Source organism: Manacus candei, unplaced genomic scaffold (genome assembly GCF_025592945.1).
Source record: "Manacus candei isolate 608988 ecotype Guabito, Panama unplaced genomic scaffold, ASM2559294v1 h1tg000159l, whole genome shotgun sequence".
Lineage (NCBI taxonomy): Eukaryota > Metazoa > Chordata > Aves > Passeriformes > Pipridae > Manacus > Manacus candei.
The window spans coordinates 3,758,480-3,777,655 of NW_026138207.1; the positions used below are offsets into that span (position 1 = coordinate 3,758,480).

Genomic DNA, 19,176 nt, shown 5'->3' on the forward strand with positions numbered 1-19,176 from the left:
TTACATTTAATATTGGAGCTGATTTTAAAGTAATTCAGACAACTTTTTTCTTTTTTTTTTTTTTTTTGCTTTCAAACTCACAACTTTCTGGAAGGCTGTCACAGAAGCAGGTGTCAAAACACACAAATTATCAGCCTATTAGAGCTTCACTTAAGTTATTTTGCTCTGTTGCCACATTCCAAATGCCCCTAGGCACTTTTTATTCTCTGTCAAAAATCACAGAATCACCATTCAAAAAAAGACAGTCAGGAGTACTGGTCTGAATAAAAATTAGCTTTATTTTTACCTCTCTCTCAAGCAAATTTGCTTAGTAGGCCTAAAAAATAAAAAGTCACAGGGGAGTAGGGAGAGGCACTTACACGATCTTGAAATCTAGTTCCTTCCAACTCTAACATGCAACACCGATTTCCTCAAGTCCTCTGCAGGCACCACCCCACAGAGCACGGAGGTTGGCTCTATTCATCAGTATGAGAGGGAAAAGGCATTAACAGTTCTCCTGGTTTTAGTAAGGGGTGGATTTATGACCACCAACCACAACCTACTTTCTCCATTATCTCTGAAGCACTACTCATCTAAGCCTATTCTACAGCACCTACCTGGAGCTCCTCTCCAAGTACTGCTCACTGTTAGGGGGAACTCTGGTGTTCCCACTGGTCAAGCAGAATCATCCAAGAGCTGCTGGCCCTCAGTGTGCAGCAAAATCAATTATGTGGAACAATCTACAAACACATGGTAGATAAATATTTACAGTAATGAGAGTGGTGTTGGTCAGCTCCTATGTTACATTTAGGGCAAGAAATGCTAACAGAGCATAAATGTGGTTCTTCAGGTATCTGAACTTCAAATCTAAATATTATGCAATGTCAACCAAGGTCCCAAACATCAAATATCTACACTATAAATGCAACTCGAAGTTTACAAAGAGGAATCAACCAGAGGATGTTTGCAGAAACAGCTGACCTGCTTATCTACCAAGGAATACTTTACACCAAACTCAGAACTTGAACATTATATTCCTGGAAGCAAAATGCAACTTCTCATCATCTGAGGAACTAAACTAATACATTAATGAACCAGTGCTGCAGAAAAATATGGTCTGAAGGAAGTCTCTTAGAACTAGACTTGGTCTAGGCTACTGAAAACTTGCACAGATCAAGATGAGGATCTTACTGACAGTCACTACAAGGGCACAAAACTTACAGGGGCACAGCTCCTCTGACTTGAGCAGAGAAGGTGTAAGTTTCCTAGGACCTTTACTGCATCCCTGAAGCAGGGCAAAATACAGTCTTAAAGTAACATTAATCACCTACAAATAGTTTTGGTTTTACCCAATTCTCAGCCACACTGAGCAGTACTGTTACTTTTACACAAATGCTGAAGACGTGAGAACCTTAAAAAAAAGTTCTGTATTCACGTGACCTACTGAAAGGCAGATTTCAGACAACTGCTGGAGTTTCACAGTTCTGTCACTATTTTTGCATAGCTTGTGGGAAACAAGTAGCACTTCCTTTCATTCCCTTATAATACGTAAAATAAATATAATGTGCAACTACCCATATGTACAGCCCTTTTAATGTAATCATTTATACAGTTTCTGTTAAAGACATCAAAAAAAAAGGAACTCAAAATAAGAGAAGGAACTGGAGTCATCAGATCTGAATATCTGATCTATAGAGGAGCGACAGATCTCACAGTGCTAGCATTCCTTGCTTCTCTCTGCTAAAACTTTTTGAAAGAAGCAGCTAAAAATAAGATAAATATTTCCCCAATATTAAGTTCTCCCTGAGAGCAAATGCTGCCATTTCACAGATACTCCACAATTCAAAAAAACGAAAGGAAAACAGTGTATTTATATAAAGAGAAAAGTCTCATCTTAAGAACAGGTGTTTTATGAAGAAGCTTTTGAACATGTACCATACCACTAAAGATCTTTCATGTCTACAGACAGCATGTAGACAGAAAGCTACAGTCTCAGAAACAGCACCCACAGCTGGCAAATGACAACAACAGAAGAGTCAATCACTGAACTATGACGAACCTCCATTTGTTCTGGAAAACTTGGGCCAGCCACTCAGATACATAAATATTCATAAAAGCATAATTTTTTTCAGAGAGAACAAAACTACCTCTTGAAAAAATAAAAGCAATTCCATTAGACAACTGTATATCCTCTTTTTTAGTCACTATGAGCTATCTGCATCAAAGTAAACCCAAGCAGTAAATCTAACCTAAGCACTGTTGGTTTGGAGAGGAAGGATTGTTTTTGTGTTAGACACACACAACTCTCACATTGTGTCACACTGTCAGAGCTCAGTTTTCCAAGATTGTGTTCACATGTTCTGTAGCAGTCACTGGCTTCTCAAACCAGAATCTAAAAGCAACTGTAGGATGTCACACCCTGTGTCTCCTGCAAAATAGATCTAATTTTCCATTACAAACTGGTGATTGTTTCTGGGCAGGGGGAGGGGGGAGAGAGAGGAAGACTAAGAAAGGCAGCTTTCATACTATCTACTAGATTTTTCTTCTATTTCTACCACCCTCCTTCCTACAATTCTATAAGCTGAATGCCAGCCAGAAAAATCAATGAAACTATTTTTCACTCAAATATGAAAACAAAGCATCTGAGAAGTTTCATGATACAGTTCAACTTCACTGTTAGGCACATACAACCTCTTTTAAGAACTCACTAAATGCTTCAAAATGCACATCTTAGAAGATACTAAGAGAAACAGCTTTCAGAACCTTGCACTGTAGTGAATGAAACAGGAAATGAGGAACAAAGAAAGGAATTTCATAGATTCCAGATGTACTCTAACACCAGCTGGGAAATACAAGCAAGAATCAACTAAAGCCTTGTAAAAAGCTACCACTGTTTTCTTCTAGAGTTCTTAACAAAAGTAAGTAGCTGTAAACAATTTGTAAATAGAAATATTTTTAGATTAAATTGGAAACAGGAATAAAAATAAACTTCTTCCCCTCTCTCCTATTTTTAAGGAGTTTAAAACTCGGCCATCGGTGCATCTGTTTTTTGAGCTGCTTTTTATAAATATAAGAACTCTGTAAAAACAGCCATAACAGAAGCACAATTGTAAATAAACTATTTCAAGTTGTCAGTTTTCCATTACTTGGAATATTAAAGCTGAATGAAACTTGAAAGCAAGGAAAATAAAAACCAGTAAACTTGATTTATATTACATGCCTTCTGTACAATTGGAACTGAATGGAATTTAAATTTGTAAATTGCTATTTATCAGTCACTCGAAAACATTGTTCCTACAGGTATAAATTAAAAAATTAACCACTCCAGGTTAAAAATCCTGGAAACTAAATTCCTTCACAAGTTCAAATACCCTTCTGCTCCCTGTGTAATATGTCTCCAACATTTCATCTTCCTTTTCTGAAACACAAACTCAAGCCTTTCAATGTAAACTTCTTCTAAATGGATTTTGAAACCTCTGAGTAACAAGTTTAGCAACAAACAGACAAGGATATTTCCTCCCAAAGTCACTGTAAAAGATGAAAAGAAAGCTTAAGAATGCATCTTAGGGAACACAGATCTGTGCTAATAATTCCCCCTCCTCTCATTATCACAGAAATAGGTGTTCTTCCCAACTTCAAGACTTTTCATTAATTAGTTGCGTGTGACAGAACTGAGACACTTCATCTATTGTTTGTCCACCTACCACCAGCATACAAAACTGCATTAATATTTATTCAAACTAAACATTGCCTCAAATGCTACCTGTTCAAACCTACCAGTCACTCACAGATAAGTGAAATACTCTCCCTCTTACCATCTCATCATACTAATCTGTTTCAGTCAGTGGCGATGCAGTCCCAGTTACACACCCCAGCAGACAGGGAACAGTAACATTCAGTCGTTGGGCTAATGAAGGGACCTTTGTTTTGCCCCAGTGCTCCCTGAGAGGTAATAACAGGCAAATGCATAAGTCTCTAGCCAAATAAAAAAAAAAATAAGATAAGACTTCAGATGTCTGGAATGAAAACTGAACAGAAGAACTCTCAACCAACCTCAGAAGTCAGGCAAGTCAGACCCAGCTATAGTCTTCAATGTTTGTGTTCTTTCCTCAACAGACCTCAAAAATAGATACACTACATTTTTCTCCCTTTCAGACAGAAGAGGGAGAAAAACCCCTCGAATACCTCAAACTTTCCACTGAATATTTAAAGTGTTTTACACTTGGCAATGATCCATTAAAATCTGAGAAAGGCAAACAGGGGAAAAATATTCCAGTTCTTCATAGTTTTGAAGCTTCACATCTCATTTTGCAAAACTTTCACCCAGAAAGTCTTCTATAGGAGGAAAACAACATGTGAAGTTTCAGGGAAGTCACTTTCCCCTTGGTAGAGGTTAAGATGGCAGAGGAAGGAAGTTAGATTTGTTTTCGTTTTACTCCAAAACAAAGCTTTTATTTGGATCCTAAATTCAGTCACCAGTCCACTATGCTGATGAAATCAGACACTGCTAAAGAACAAACACTTCATAAGGTTTAGCAAATGTTAGTAAAATCAGAAGGTAAGAACATGTAAGTCTACAACTAGCTTTTCAGTTTAATAAAATACAACCTGTCATTAACTCCAAGCTTGAGCTTTTCCTTGGTGTAACCAAAAAATATATAAACCTCTGGTACCAGAAGGTTCAAAAGCACAGCATTAAGACATACCAGTGCATGTTTTAACTATTAATATATGCCTTAGGTGATTTGCTCCCCAGAAGCATTAAGAGTTAACTGGTACACACAAATATTAATTTTTCTTTGACATATTTGGCTGAATATTTGTTGGTCTGATCATTAAAAGCAATACAATTGTCTGATATTTACATCTTTTACAGTATGCAGCAAAGACTATAGTCTTTATTCTAGGCTTCTTGCTCTCACAAGGGGTAACTAAGATTCATTGCAGAAAAACATCCATTTCCAGAGTGAATTGTCACAACATGAGAGGTACTAAGTACTCCTTAACAACTCAAAGTGGATTTTGCCTCATCCTTTCCCCACCCCCTCCAAGAAAAAAAATGCTATATGAGGTACTCACAGAGCTAATTCAACTCTCACAGAAGCACAACTATTGGCTTCAACAGAATTATTCACAATTTACACTCCTGCAATGGAGAGCAGTGACTGAGAAAGGACAGAGGCAATACCTGAAGGTCATTTGCAGTCTATAGCACTGATCCGATCTAAGAATTTTAACCTGATGTATATTATTAAAGGTATTTTTGATGGGTTTTTTTAATTGTATTTTCTAGTCTTGCTGGAGAAAACACTCTTCACTGTTCACATGAGAAGATCTTCTTTACATGGGAGCAACAGTGCAATAAATGGCTTCATATGATAACAGTGTTTGACAGTATATCTGCATAAGTAGAAATCTTGCTGTGATGTAAAGAAAGGGGAGGGGGAGTTCTGTTTAAGCAGAAGCATCATAATATTAGGTGCCTCAGGCTTTGCAAGGTAAGTGTGGGATGGAGAAGTGGGGCAGCATGTGTGAGTATTAATCGTTAATACCAACTAAACCACCTAAACTTTCATAAGCAGCTAAGGCTCATGAACTGAGTATGAGATTCAAGTAGTTCTCAGGTGGAAGGTCAGAGATATATCTATATCAGCTTGTCATATTATCCTCTTGCTGGTCTCGCTGGAGTTTTAACATTTGTTCTCCAGAGCAGCTGACCAAGCCAGTATGTATCAGCAGCTAGCAAATACAGCACCACCAAGAAAACATGTACTAAGGAAGGGGAGTGGACTGAAGAGCACAGAAAGATTCAAGCAGTCTCATGACACTGCCAGAATACAGACATGAAAGCAGGGGATGCACCTGCTGTCCCCTCCATCCCATTTCCACACATGCATACTCCCAGTCAAGCTCCTGACACTTGTCCAGAGACAGCTCTGACATTCACTTGAGCACACAGATTCAACTCACTAAAATGGACAAAAATTAAACCTGACAGGAAAAATAACATTCTTTGGACCTGCCTTGCAAATTGAACTGGACTTTTACTCTGCAAGCAGAAAAGCATCAGTCAACAGCAGGTGTGCAAAGAGCATTTCATAGCTGAGAGCAAGACAAGAGGAAGGGGGAAAGACAAGACCTGCCTTTTCAGCAGCAACAAGCTACTAATTTGGGTTAGCATATCATGATGTCATGCCTTTGACTGCAGCTATGAGAACAGAATTGCAAAGCAATGTGCAAAGCACAGAGAAGAACAGCATAAGCCTCTACAGAGACATAAGAACAGAGGAAGATAAGATAATATTGGCATCTAACTAACCCAGTAATTTGAGGAATAGAAATTTGGTTTCAACAAATTATAAACTTTTAAAAAAAGAAAAAAAAAATCACACAAAACCCACCAACCAGTCTGAAGCGTAATTCAATGTAGTGAAAAGTTTTCAAAAGCATTTAGTGGAAAACTGCGAAGATAGGATATCCAGTACTTGTATCATGTCCTCCTGTAAGAGCATTTGGTACTCTGACCAACAGATAATCACCCCCAGGAAGAGACAAGAAAACACTTAGTTCTCATGAGAGAGATGAAACAACACTTTTTTCAAACATACTAATTCCAAATGAGGACAAAAAAAACTAGGAAGTTTGCATACTGACATCAGAGGCTCTGAGCAGATCTGTTCAACAGTCTCACTCCTGTGAATTTATCTCTACACACTCTAAAAGCCAAAACACATTGGCTTCCACTCACATATGAATCCTCCTCTAATTAAAAGAAAGTAAGGCTATGGATAATTCAGTGTCAGGCTGGCAGTCCTGAATACAAGCATCCTCTATTTTTTCAAAACTACATTCACTGAAGCATTTTCTACTGCTCCTCCATTTCCTTCTCTCACTTGCAGAGACTATGCTTTAGTCTCCATTTTTGCTCCAGCCACAGCTTCTCCTGACAGTCCACAAACAGCCACAGCACTCCTCCTCTAGAAACAGCATTGGTCCCACATCTTTTCCATTCAGCACACTGAACACAAGTTGGTCAGAACACAACCACCACCAAATCTAGCAGAGTTTGAAATACTGAACCAGCGGTGAAAAATCTGCCTAAACTATTCTGCACCCTTCATAGCCTGTGAGACTCAAGCTTTAAATAGCATTGCAGTCAATCAATGAGAACATAAGTTGCACTTTATTTTACCTACACAACATCAGTTTAAGCTTGTTAACTTTTTAATGTGAAGAAATGATCTTGAGAAGTCTTGAATATATTCAGGGTGAGATACAAATAACTTTTCTTCCTTTCTTTATTTGTTGTTCCACTAACTTAGAAATACCGGAAAAAATACTGTTATCTTTATAAGAAACATTTTACATTTCCTAAATAAAATTTTCTAATATATATATATATATATATAGATATATAGATTTAGAAAAAAGTACCTAAGAAAAATTCTCATTCTAAAAATATCTACTCAACAACCTTTTGCCCCATTTAAATGGGGATAAATCCTTTTACAGTATTATACAGTGAACATATTTAGTCGTAATTACTTCTACAAGTAACCACTTAAGGCACTAAATCCTAAGAGACAACATTAAAAGGGACATCTTCTCAAAGCAAAATGGATTTCCCTGAACAACGTTAGCATTACTAGACTTAAGGGAGACATTAAGTTTGTAAGACACAAGATAGTTTCTTCTTATCCTTAGAAATGCAGAGACATCTCTTGAACATTTATTTTGTATCAAGTTTAATGGTGGAAGGCTGTAAATACCTGCTCTTGGCAATCGACCTGCTTAAATATTAGTAAACTAGCACTTAAGCAAATACTCTGCCTTCACCCAAGACTCTCAGTTTCACAAAGAAAAGTTCAGTTGCTTTCACAGTGTCTTAAAATACATAGCTCTGCATGAATTAATAAAAAAGGCACAGCAAAAATAAGAGGCAGAGACACGGCACATCTACAGACCAACCATCCTCATCCTGTCAACTGGACATAAACAAGGTTTTACAGTTCCTAGAGAATGGTAGTAGCCAACTTTTATAACAGGAATTTCACTGCTTTGTGGTTCTGATCACACTTAGTGCTAAGGACAGACGATGCTCCTGGAATTCCCACATTTTAGACTAAGACCTCAATACCTTGTAATGTCAAAAGGTCCATTCCTGGCCTTTCTAAAAACGATAAAAGGAGGTTTAGAAGTTTATGTCTTAAATTGCAACAAGTCCTCACAGTGTACACATGGAGCGTTATTATCTGTGAAGTCAACAGAATTATAAGCAAATGGTCCTCCTCATTATATTATGGTCCCTGGTAACCTTTCAGTGTGCAGTATCCTCCTGTCTCAACTATTACTCCAAAAATATTGGACTGTTTAAGCTCTGTAACAAGCCCTAATACCACTAAAAAAAATACTATTTTAGGGCAGAGCCTAATCCTCCTAAGTATGAGTACTAGATTTCAGGGGCATGAAAAGCTTGATATTTTAAAGTGAAAATTCACAAATGACCTCTTTCTTTAGATTTGTCAAGTATAAACAATTTCACAAAGTAAAATCTGCCAGAAGGTTCTCTGCCAGCCAGCATACAGCTTTCAACAGCAGAAATGCTGAATATGAGTTTTTATTTCTTCAACTGAAAGTTTAATAGTTGATGCCATTTAAGGAGAAAAAAGTAGCAATTAAGTACAGCATATTTATTAAATATTAACATTACAACAAAAGTCATGTTGTCAAGCAGAAGGACTCTCTTTGTAGTTTTTCCAGCCAATCATCAGTCATAGAGCCTTATGTTGTTTCCTTTCAGGTTTTGAAACACTGACTCATGGAAATATCAGCACTGCACACTTCCTCAAAGTGGCAATCTTATAGGAAGTGTTTGTTTAGTCTTACATGACACATTGTTTTGTTTATGTATAAGGGATTCCGGTAAAAATAATTTTCAATTAAGGAAAAAAAAAGACAAAAGCACAGTTATGGGAAGCCAAAATAAATCAATTTCAAATAGACATTTGAACAGCACATTCATTAGCACAAGTACTACTTTTTTCTTTCTACTGTACATTACTTCCTTGCAACAGCCACGAACAGAAGTAGCCAGGCATTGCGTTCTTTCAATTCCAGTAACCATAAAAGAAAGTGGACAAGAGGCAGGTAACAAAGTAACAATTCCTCTTAACGCTGCTACCCACACTGACAGAGTTTGTATCATTGCTCCGCAACTTCAATATCTCAATGAGATATCTTTTGGAAGTGGCTCACCACTGCCAGTGCAACTGCATGAGGCAAACATGGGTTCCTAAGAAGCTCAATGCTTCACATTTTCAAAAGATGAAACAGATGGCTCAAGCCAAATCCAAGCACGACTAGAAACAACACTCCTCAGAACAGGGAAGCATTTATATAATTATCCATGTAGCTAAATATGGCTGATTCCATGCAACCCATCAGTCTCAAAAGAACAAGTTACACCAGCAGTAGAAAATGCCTTCATTTACCTGCAGCTTCTTGGAAATACAGGACAAGCCAGCCACAGCAATACATTACATTAGGGCATTCAAACACCTCTAGGCTACAATGCTTTGCACAGCCAGAAGCCTCCCATCAGGGAAGGCATGCCAACATGGGTGTCTCAGTCTGTGTTTGCACTGATTCCTCAAGGCATCAACCCTACATTTCATCTGATTTATAACGAGGTACACTTGTGTATCAGCGTCCCCATTCACAATTTGCCAGTAAAGGTGTTGCAGAGAAGGAAACGCCTTATCAGATCAAGCACAGAGTATTTTGTAGTCAGACATCAGTCAGAGTTTGGCCAAGAAACAAGCTCCCAAAAAACAGAACTGACCACTTCTACAGCATGACAAATCAAAGCAAATCAAGATGGGAAATGACTTATCCCATTGTACTCAAATAACTTGTCCCTTAACCCATTAAAAGATTCAAAGACTCCTGTCACTAGAAAAGAGAGAAATCTACAAGATTTCAGTGAATGGGAACTGCTAAAAGACAAATTTAGTCTTGGGAACAGCTAACAAAAGTAGCATCCCTCCAACGTACACCATCTTTTCAGTTGTGTTCAGCAACAGGCCAAGAGCAATGACCATCAACTGAAACACCAAAGTTCCACCTGAACATGAGAAACAACTTCTTTATGTTGAGTGTGGCAGAGCACTGGAACAGGTTGCCCAGGGAGGTTGTGGAGTCCCGTCTCTGGAGATATTCAAAACCCACCTGGATGCCTTCCCGTGTCTAGGTGGCCCTGCCTTGGTAGGGAGGTTGGGCTAGATGATCTCCAGAGATCCCTTCCAACCCTAACAATTCTGTGATCTCCCCTCAGATCTACTCACAGGATTTTTTGCAGGGAGCCTGCAAGCCTCCTTATACAATTTCTTAAAGATTACAATTGCTTTATGAGGCCTGTTAGATTAGAAATACTCCCTCAACCCACCAGAGCAATCCCGCCTCTTCCTATTTTTCTGATAAATTTCACAAGAGATATTCAGCTACAAAAACGTGTTTAACTTTCGAACCCGAATCCCCGAAACTCGCGTTCCAGCCCCGGAGCCGGCGCGTGGCCGTTCCCGGGACACTTCCCACGGACAGGCGGGAAGCGCTCACCACCGCCCCCTGCCGGACGGCGCTGGGACACCTGGGCGCAGCCCGATCCAGAAAGCGTCGGGCATTATCCTGCAGTTCATCCAGGAAAGAGCTTCGGCTCTCCAGGCAGAAGGGAAGCACTGCTGTGCTGTGCCGCGGATGCACGCGGTTTTTCCTACTCGCTATCCACGCTAAAAAGCAGCAGGGATACTTGCTGCAGTACTACCGTAATCAAACGCTCAGCTTTGATGGAGGCTCTGACAACTGAAGCCAGCAGCAGGATTAACTTTCGTCTGCAACTTAAAGAGATTAATCTCAAGACTTTTGCTGCTGTTATTATCTTCGATCTCTTCCACAATTCAAAGAAATTCCCACACTCTCAAGACTTCAATCATCACTGTTTTCTTCTCGAAAAAAAAAAAACAAACCTAAGCAAACCAAAACACTCTACCCAAGAGTCATCATCCTATACACGAGATGTGTTCTTACTGTTTTTACTAAAAATGACCAGTAGGAACAACTTGCAATAGCATCACTGCATGTGTCTGGATTTCTCCCTTGTGAAAGGACCTTTTTTTTTCCTCCCCTTCCCCTCTTTGAGAAGAGCCAGAAAACAAGTCTCCGACCATACTTTGTATACTGAATCTATTTTCCACATGTATAAAAGGACACAGAATGAACACATAGAATTTTATCATATAAACTAAAAATTACCTCTTAAAATCTGCTATCACTAAACTAATTGATGACAACTAACGAGGAAACGATCCTAGCAATAGTCCCTTTGAAATGCTAATGCCACTATTCAATAATGAGATTTCCTATGTCATCTCACATTTTAGTTTTATCTAACACGATAATTGGTGGCTGCAAATTTGCTTTCGAACGCACGGACTTGCAAAAGGAGATTTCTCAAGATCTTTATTAGGTAGCCGAGAGCCCTCGTTACCCACCGCTGAGAGCCCGTCGCTGAACTTCGCCACTTCCCCTGGAGCTCGCAGCCCCCGCGCCCCATCCCGGGAGCAGAACCGCTCCCTCTGCACGGGGGACTGACTGATTGTCTTACGGAAACGAGGGATTTCCCTCCCAGCCGGCACACTCAGAACTCGACCAGGGAGAGTTTAATCCGCTCGCTGACATCTGTCGCTTACTTTCTAATAATGTGGTTTGGAACTCGATCAACATCAAGGAGAGGAGAGGAGCGAATCTCCCAGCGCGGGTCGGAGGAAGCCGTGAGGAAGCGGCAGCAGGCTCTGCCCGTGCCCTCCCCGAGGGAAGGGGCCGAGGCATCCGCTCCTGCCCACAGCCGCTTTGGGGCCGGTTTCGCACCACCTTTGCCACTGACACACAGTGCCGAGACTCGGTGACCGCCTTCAAACTTTTAGCGCGTAGCTTAGCAACGAAAATAAAAAAAAAATAAAAAAAAAAAAAAGAAAACACAACCCAACCAAAAAAAAAAAAAAAAAAAAAAACCACAAAACACAAAATCCGCCTAATATCCTGCGCCTCCCGGACTCCTGCGGGTGCCAGCCGGACGGACGGCGCTGCCCGCCCGTCACCGCGGCCCGCACCGCGGCGGTGACCGCCCGCCCCGCACGGCCCCGCGGAGCCCCCCTGGCCGCGGGCACCGCCCGCCCCGCCGCCCCCAGCGCTCCCCCGGCGGGACAGGAGCGCACGGCAGCACCGAGGGGTGTCCGGCGCCGCCGCCTCGCCACGCTCCCCTCCAGCGGGGGCTGCCTGCGCGCTGCCCCGCGCCCTCACCGATTTTAATCCTGACGCTCTGGAAGACCCGCAGCCCCTCTTCCTCCACCGCCATGGTGGTGGTGGTGCCGCCGCCGCGCCTGGCGCTCAGCAGTGCTCGAGCCCCGCCGCCGCGGAGACGCAGGGGCTGGGCAGGAGGAGGCAGGCGAGATGCTCCGCCGGACGGGAAGGAGGGAGGGAGGGCGGCCGCACGCCGCGACCGGGCTGGAGCGAGCGAGGGAGAGAGCAGCGAGCGACCGCGCAGCCCCGCGGAGCCGAGCCCAGCGGAGCCGAGCCCAGCCGAGCGCAGCGCCCGCCTCTCCCCCCGCCGGCCCGCAGCGCCCGCCCCGCCGCCACCACCGCCCTCTCATTGGCCAGCGGGGCGGCGGCCGCGGCGCTCATTGGCCCGCTGCCCGCGGGGGCGGGGGAGCCCCGCGCGGGGGGAGCGGCGGAGCGCGGCAACAGCTGGAGCGCGGCCGCCCCCTGAGCGAGCGGGGGTCGGTGCCGCAGCACCGCGCCGGTGATCCCGGCCCCTGCTCCTCTGCTCCTGGCCCCGGCAACCTCCGCCCCGCCGGCACTCCCGACGGGGCAGCGCGGAGAGGGCAGCGTGGAGAGGGCGAGGGCTGACTAACTCCGTGGCCCCGCTCCAGTGCCGGCCCGGACCAAGCGCCGGGAGCAGCCGTTGGCGTCATGGCGAGAGAGAGGGAGGGATGATGTGCAAGTCCTGTTTCCCACAGAGCCATAAAGAGAGGGCACTATCGATGCCCCCGGTTGAAAGCCATTCATTAGCGGGGAAAAAAAGTCCCGTATTAAATGAACAAACCTGTTTGGGCGCTGAGAGCAGGCCAGTCTGTCTCCTGGCTCCATTTAATCAGCGGCAAAGCTGGCTCTACCTGATTGCACGGGAAGAGAAGGGAATTCAGATTTCAGACTTGTATGAGTACACATTAAACAGCAAGAAGTAGGACCTGTGTCAGTGTTCAGTGCCAAACTTTGGATCTTGTAAAGTCGGTAATTGAAATACTCCTTCCCTAAAGGTCTCGGGATAGCAGAGCACAAAGTTCAGTGGAGGTCTACAGATTACAGTAGTTCAAAAACTAAACAACCAAATTACCTTTGGTGCAGTAGCAGCTCCCCAGAGGAGGCTTGGACATCCCTATGAAGAACAGTGCAGACACATGACAGTCCACCATGTCCAAGAAGCTCAACAAAATGCCCTTTTTCAAACCTGTAGACCAAAAAAAAAAAAAAAAAAAAAAAAGGTGAGATAACAGAACAGCAAATGGAAACTTGGGAAGGAGATACAATGGCAGTGGAAGTCAGCTTGCAGGAAAGCCTGAGGCATCTGGGTTTTTCCACACAGGTATAGGCCTAACTCTGAAGGAAGCTGGCAAGCTCACAGCCAAAAAAGGAAGCAATGAGTTATCTTAAGGAGCTGCCTGACTTACTGTGTTCTCCTTGTCTGCATAGCCAAGTGACATATGTAATTTGATTTATAGCACAGGACTCTAAAGAGATTTTATAAAGTACAGGCTTCCAGTTACCAACATCCATGCTGTAATTCCCTCTTCCTTGCTGCAATATGCCCAATGTCCTCCCTAACCTCATTATCCCCATTCTGTGTGTCATCTCTTCTTCCATAATACTCCCAGCTTACTGCAATACTTCAGCTCCTCTGCCTGCTGGTCCTTTGCATCCCCCATGATGCTCCCTGCCCTAGTAAGCTTTAGCATTTTCTTCACTTTAACCCAAATTTCACCTGTCACAATACTTCTGACTCCCCTATTTTTGCCTTCCCTTCCAGCTGGACAAGAGGCAACACAAGCAGCAGCCTGAACAGAAACTAAAAGAATGCTGATTAGAGAGCTCATATCTTAAGAAGGACATTTACTCAGACTGGCCAACCTGTTATTGCCTCTCAGATGCTGGATGTGACAAACAGACAGTTTTGGAGTATACGTGTTATACAGGTCTGTTTTAACACTGTACAAAGTGTGTTGCTTTTGCTCCTTCACCACACATGTACACACCTTGAATGTATTTGTACAAAACAAATACAAGCCTACTAAGACATCTCACTGAAGAAAAATGTCACACAACTGTTACACACAATGCTGTACACAGGCAGAAACAAACAATTACAGCTACAAGCCACAAGCCAGTGGATAATGTTTAGCTGTAAGCAAATGTAAACTTATCCTATGCTCAGGATCCCTATAAATCTTCCTTAACAGCATCGAGGAGAAATCTGCTTCCATGCTCTAAATAGTATAGACATCTCAGATAAAATATTTCTGTGTTTGCTTTGGTACATAAAGACTTGTTGACCTCATTTCCCTGTCTGAAGCTTTCCTCATCTGCAGAAAGTTGACCCCAAAATAGTCATTAAAAAAAAAAATCAATTTATCAATTCTCTTCCCAGCATTTCCTGCTGTATGGGTTGTTCTCAGCAGATACTGCACAGACTATCCTTCCCAATTTACCATTGTGTTCTTTTTGGACAGTCATGGCACTTCTATCTATATCCTTTATGTTCAGGAAGTGAAAGAATATATCTATTTATAACCCAGTCATTATATGTTCACAAACCATGCTATACGTAAATCCCCCACCCCTTTACGTGCACCCAAATTCGCAGTCAAAGCCCACCACTTTAAATCTGATTTCGTTTGACCCAGCATAAATTCACCTTGTAATCTAAGGTGATGGTTGTCTCCCACACCCTAACCTCAGGTGTTGCTTGCACCTCTCCCTGTGCCAGCACTGGTGCTCAGGAAGGTGTGTGGTGTACTGTATTTGTTGGTTAAAAAAAAATAGACTTTCATTACTTCCATTTGTATATTATGGAAAATAAGAGGCCCATAAGCCATGACACTTGGAAATTCTTTACCTAGGATCATAAGCAACCTGATGAGAAAGCATCCCAATCCAAAGGTGTGGTTAGGGCACAGTGGCATGCTGGGCCACTTTAGGAATGCATACTTGCCCACAGCCATGCTTCTGGGCTGTTTTTCAAGATGGCCTAGCTTTGCCAACAGTATGGATATGTCCAGGAAAGCTGTGGCAAAATTCAACTATAAATCCAGCCTTTTCTTTAAAACATAGTTAAGTACCATGAACTTCCACATTTAAGCAAAAAAGAAACTACCAAGATGCCTGCAGAATCAATGAGCAACAATTGGAACACACCAAGAGTTAAAACAAAACACCAAAACAGAAAAAAAAAAAAAGTAATTTAAAAAAATCATATAAAGGAAAAAAAAAAAAAAAAGAAAAAAAGCTGCCACCTTCTTAGACTCTTTACCATGGAATCAATTAAGACTCCTGACATGAAAATCTACAAATGGTTGCTTGCAGCTCTCAGTGCTGTCCAGCTACTCTTCTGGTTTCCCACCAGATCTTTTCTGCTGAAGCTCTTTGACAGTGCTTTTGTGTACCAGAGTGCTAGTTTATTTTCTGTCAGATCTTGTTTTCCTGACATAAGGCTGAAAGCTTGTTGCTTCCTCTGTAATAAACATCTGTCTTCAAATCTACATGTCATACAGTCCAACAATGTAAATGCAAGCACTGTTTCAAAATTCACATGAATATGTATTTTTAAAGATGTTAAACGCAGTATAAGAAACAGCCAAAGAATGTGTGTTGCTTTTTCAATTTCTTCATTGTTGAAATGAAACCTCAGCAGCAGCATATCACATGTGTATGTGCATATTACAGATAACATGTGCAGGCAACATGAGGTTTGCAGCTGCTAGCAGTCTGATCAAAAAAATCTAGGCAAAGTGAATGAAATACTGCTTTTTAAGATGGGGATGAGTCTGTTAGTGACAATGTCTTTTCCAACTTTCTTCATCCAGGCCATATGGGTTTATATTATCAGCTCTTCAGAGGATTCTTGGATCTAAATTAGACTACAAAGAAGGTCATTTTCTGTGACTCATTTGTGCCAAGCAAGGAAATCATTTCCTCTCTTGATCTACATGATAGCTTTCTCTTGGGAGGAAACAGAATATAAGAAGCTTTCTAATCTCCTTTTACATTATGCAAGAAACTAACAAAATATGAACCTTCTATCCCCAGGGTAGCACAAAGCTGCTACCTATATTTATGTGAAGGAACAACATATTTAAGACAAATCTAAGGAAACATCACTGTAATAAAAAGCAAGACACTGATCTGATGACTGAGCAAGATATTTTAATTGAATTTTAGGAAGACATAGGCATTTTCAACTGATAATATCTGTACCAGGCCTAAAGGCAGCTACTATCCATAGAGAGATGCTGCATGGTATGACTACTCTATGCCAACTAGGGTGACCCAATAAACATTTATCCCTGGCAAAGTGAGTGGAGATGCAAAGATGTCTTTGTTAGTGCCTCTGCATCCTATTCCCTGACTGAGGGGTAAATTCAGCCTTTGCAGTGATACCTTTCATAGTAAAATAGTAAAAGTAGTCGGGTATTTCTGCTCCTAAAGTCCTAGAACCAACCAACTGGTCAGAAAAAGGCTGCAGACCTTCCCCCAGTCTCCATGCATAGTGAAATATACTATGCAAGTAGGAAATTAAGATTGAGTCTGTGATTACCTGTGTCTCCAAAGGCTAAGAGTTTGCATTTGATGTAGCAACAGAGAAATGAAGAAACACTAATGAAATCGCTTGTATGATTAATCTGGCAGAAAAACACTCTGGTCATTACATTAAATGAAAGAAGGAAAGAAAGAGAAAAAAGACAAGAAGCCTTTAATTAGCAAAATGTCGTCAACAGTGACAAGAAAGCACAGATAATACACAAGTGACAAAGTTTATTGAAGGAGAAACATGGGAAAGAGCAGACATTACTGAGGTGGCTGTTACTGACCTCTATGTGTGTACCAGTGTATATGCATGTATGGTACACTCACACACTGGATAAAAATAGGTCTGTGCATCAGAATCAGGAAAACCAGGGATTGCTCTGCAGTTATTACACTTACAGAAAGCAAAGATCTTCACTGTGACCCCTGGGTAGAGGAAGAAAAGCATGTCTACCTGTTTTTCTTACTGCTTGCCTTTTCAAAAAATCCTACATTTTTGCTGCTTGTTGCTGGAACCCTGGGCCAGGAAGAGGCCAGAAGGGGAAAAAGAAAAATGGCTTTAATTACAGGAAAAAGGGGCCAGTGAGAACTGATTTTTACAATAGCTGAGACAATACAACTAATTTTCATGTTATAAGTTTTCAGGGTTTTCTCTTTTTTAAAAAGAACACTTTGCTCTTTCAATTCTTGTTCATCACTTCTAAAAATCTGTCTGTCTAGCATCCTCCTAAAATAAGTAACTATGTTAAAATCCAAGGCATTTCAGCAGCAAGCACAGAACGTTCAGGATTCCGATGAAGTTTACCAACATGAAATAGCTTCTGGTTAAACTTGTAGAAGCATTGTGTTCTGGGTCATATCTGCTTTACTTGAGCCTATAAACTTTGCTTTCCTATTAAGGAACAAATCCCTTTATCCTTTCATAAAAGACTATAATGTAATAAAACTGCATTAAGATCTTACACAAAAACAAAAAAGAACTCAAAACCAAACCAAAACACTAAAAAAACAAGTGATTATGTACAAGAATTTTAGTGCAGTTTAATAAGTATGCACCTATTCTCATCTCTCCCACATTAGCCTTTTGAGAAACTGCTAAGAGAAAACAGCAAATAATCTTGAGAAAGAAAAATTGAGCAGCAATGGGACTTTTTAGTTTTAAAAAAATACTGGCTATTGCTGTTTAGAATAAATATGTGGTTATGCAAACAGGCATATAAACAACCATATTTCACAAGTCATTGCATATTGGCAGCCATAATCATCATTTTCATATCTTCTTTGCTTTTATGTCACCAGCTCATCTGCAGTCTTCTCTGTTCTTTATGAGCATTAATGCAACAAGATAGGACTCCATCCTTACTCTCCAAATCCAAGGCAAAGCTTCAAACCCCCTCAATTTAGCAGCACCAGTAGCACCTCTTCTGTGGGTACTGCAAGGAGAACTTTTACCCCATCTTCTCCCTCTTGTAAACCCTAGGGGATTGTATAGTTACCCAGAGGGAAGCCATTGTGATTACATTATTAACACCTACCCCAAAACACACATAAAGCAAACGCTTCTCTGCTTCCCAGATATGTCCCAGTTTTGTGCTATAAGCAAGATCTATATGACAGATGCTATAAAGTTTACATTGACTTTGTGAGGTTTTGCATAATTCATCCACAACCAGCGCCACACAGCTATCCCACATGCTGCTGTTAACCTTGCACAGACTTTTCCATGTAGTCACGCGTTTACCGTGGGTCAGACCCTGTGGTCTTCCATTTGCTCAAATACCCCATTGAAGGCAATGCTGGAAGGTCAACTTGCAAATGCCACCCTCTCTCTGTGTGGTGAATAGCTCCCATTGAACCCACTGGGATTACTCATGTGTGTGAGTAACTACTAAAGAGAGCAAAAGGAGCAAAACTGGTCCTCATTAGGGACTGCCAATTTGAAAAAAAACCTCCCTCAGTCAGTAGTACCACTCAGGCAGAGCAACTCTGCTGGTGAGAAGCTACCTAGGAAAGGCAATGTGGCACAATTTGGCACTTCAGTTTAGCATGTAATTCTTTAAAGCATCAGTTAATTATCTAGGCATGACTACACAGACGAACTCTCTCCCAGCACAGTTCATGAGCAAAGATAATCTTATACCACGAAACACAATTACCCAGATGGTTATCGGAGGTTTTGGGAATAGAAGCAATTTCTCTGATCTGGTAGATTTAAAAAATAAAAGCTGAATTTAAAAATAAAAATCATACACACTTGATTGCCAAGTATTTAATTACATATTATCA

General features: G+C 41.4%; 1 protein-coding gene across 2 annotated transcripts in view; it reads right to left on the reverse strand.

Moving 5' to 3' along the window:
* Positions 1–12,616, reverse strand: part of RASA3 (RAS p21 protein activator 3) — a 128,815-nt gene extending 116,199 nt beyond the window's left edge. For both annotated transcript variants that reach the window (XM_051772740.1, XM_051772739.1), the window contains exon 1: positions 12,334–12,616. In XM_051772740.1, the coding sequence (XP_051628700.1) occupies positions 12,334–12,388 (55 nt within the window). In that variant the 5' untranslated portion in view covers positions 12,389–12,616. The remainder of the gene's footprint in view (positions 1–12,333) is intronic.
* Between the last annotated feature and the right edge of the window lie 6,560 nt (positions 12,617–19,176).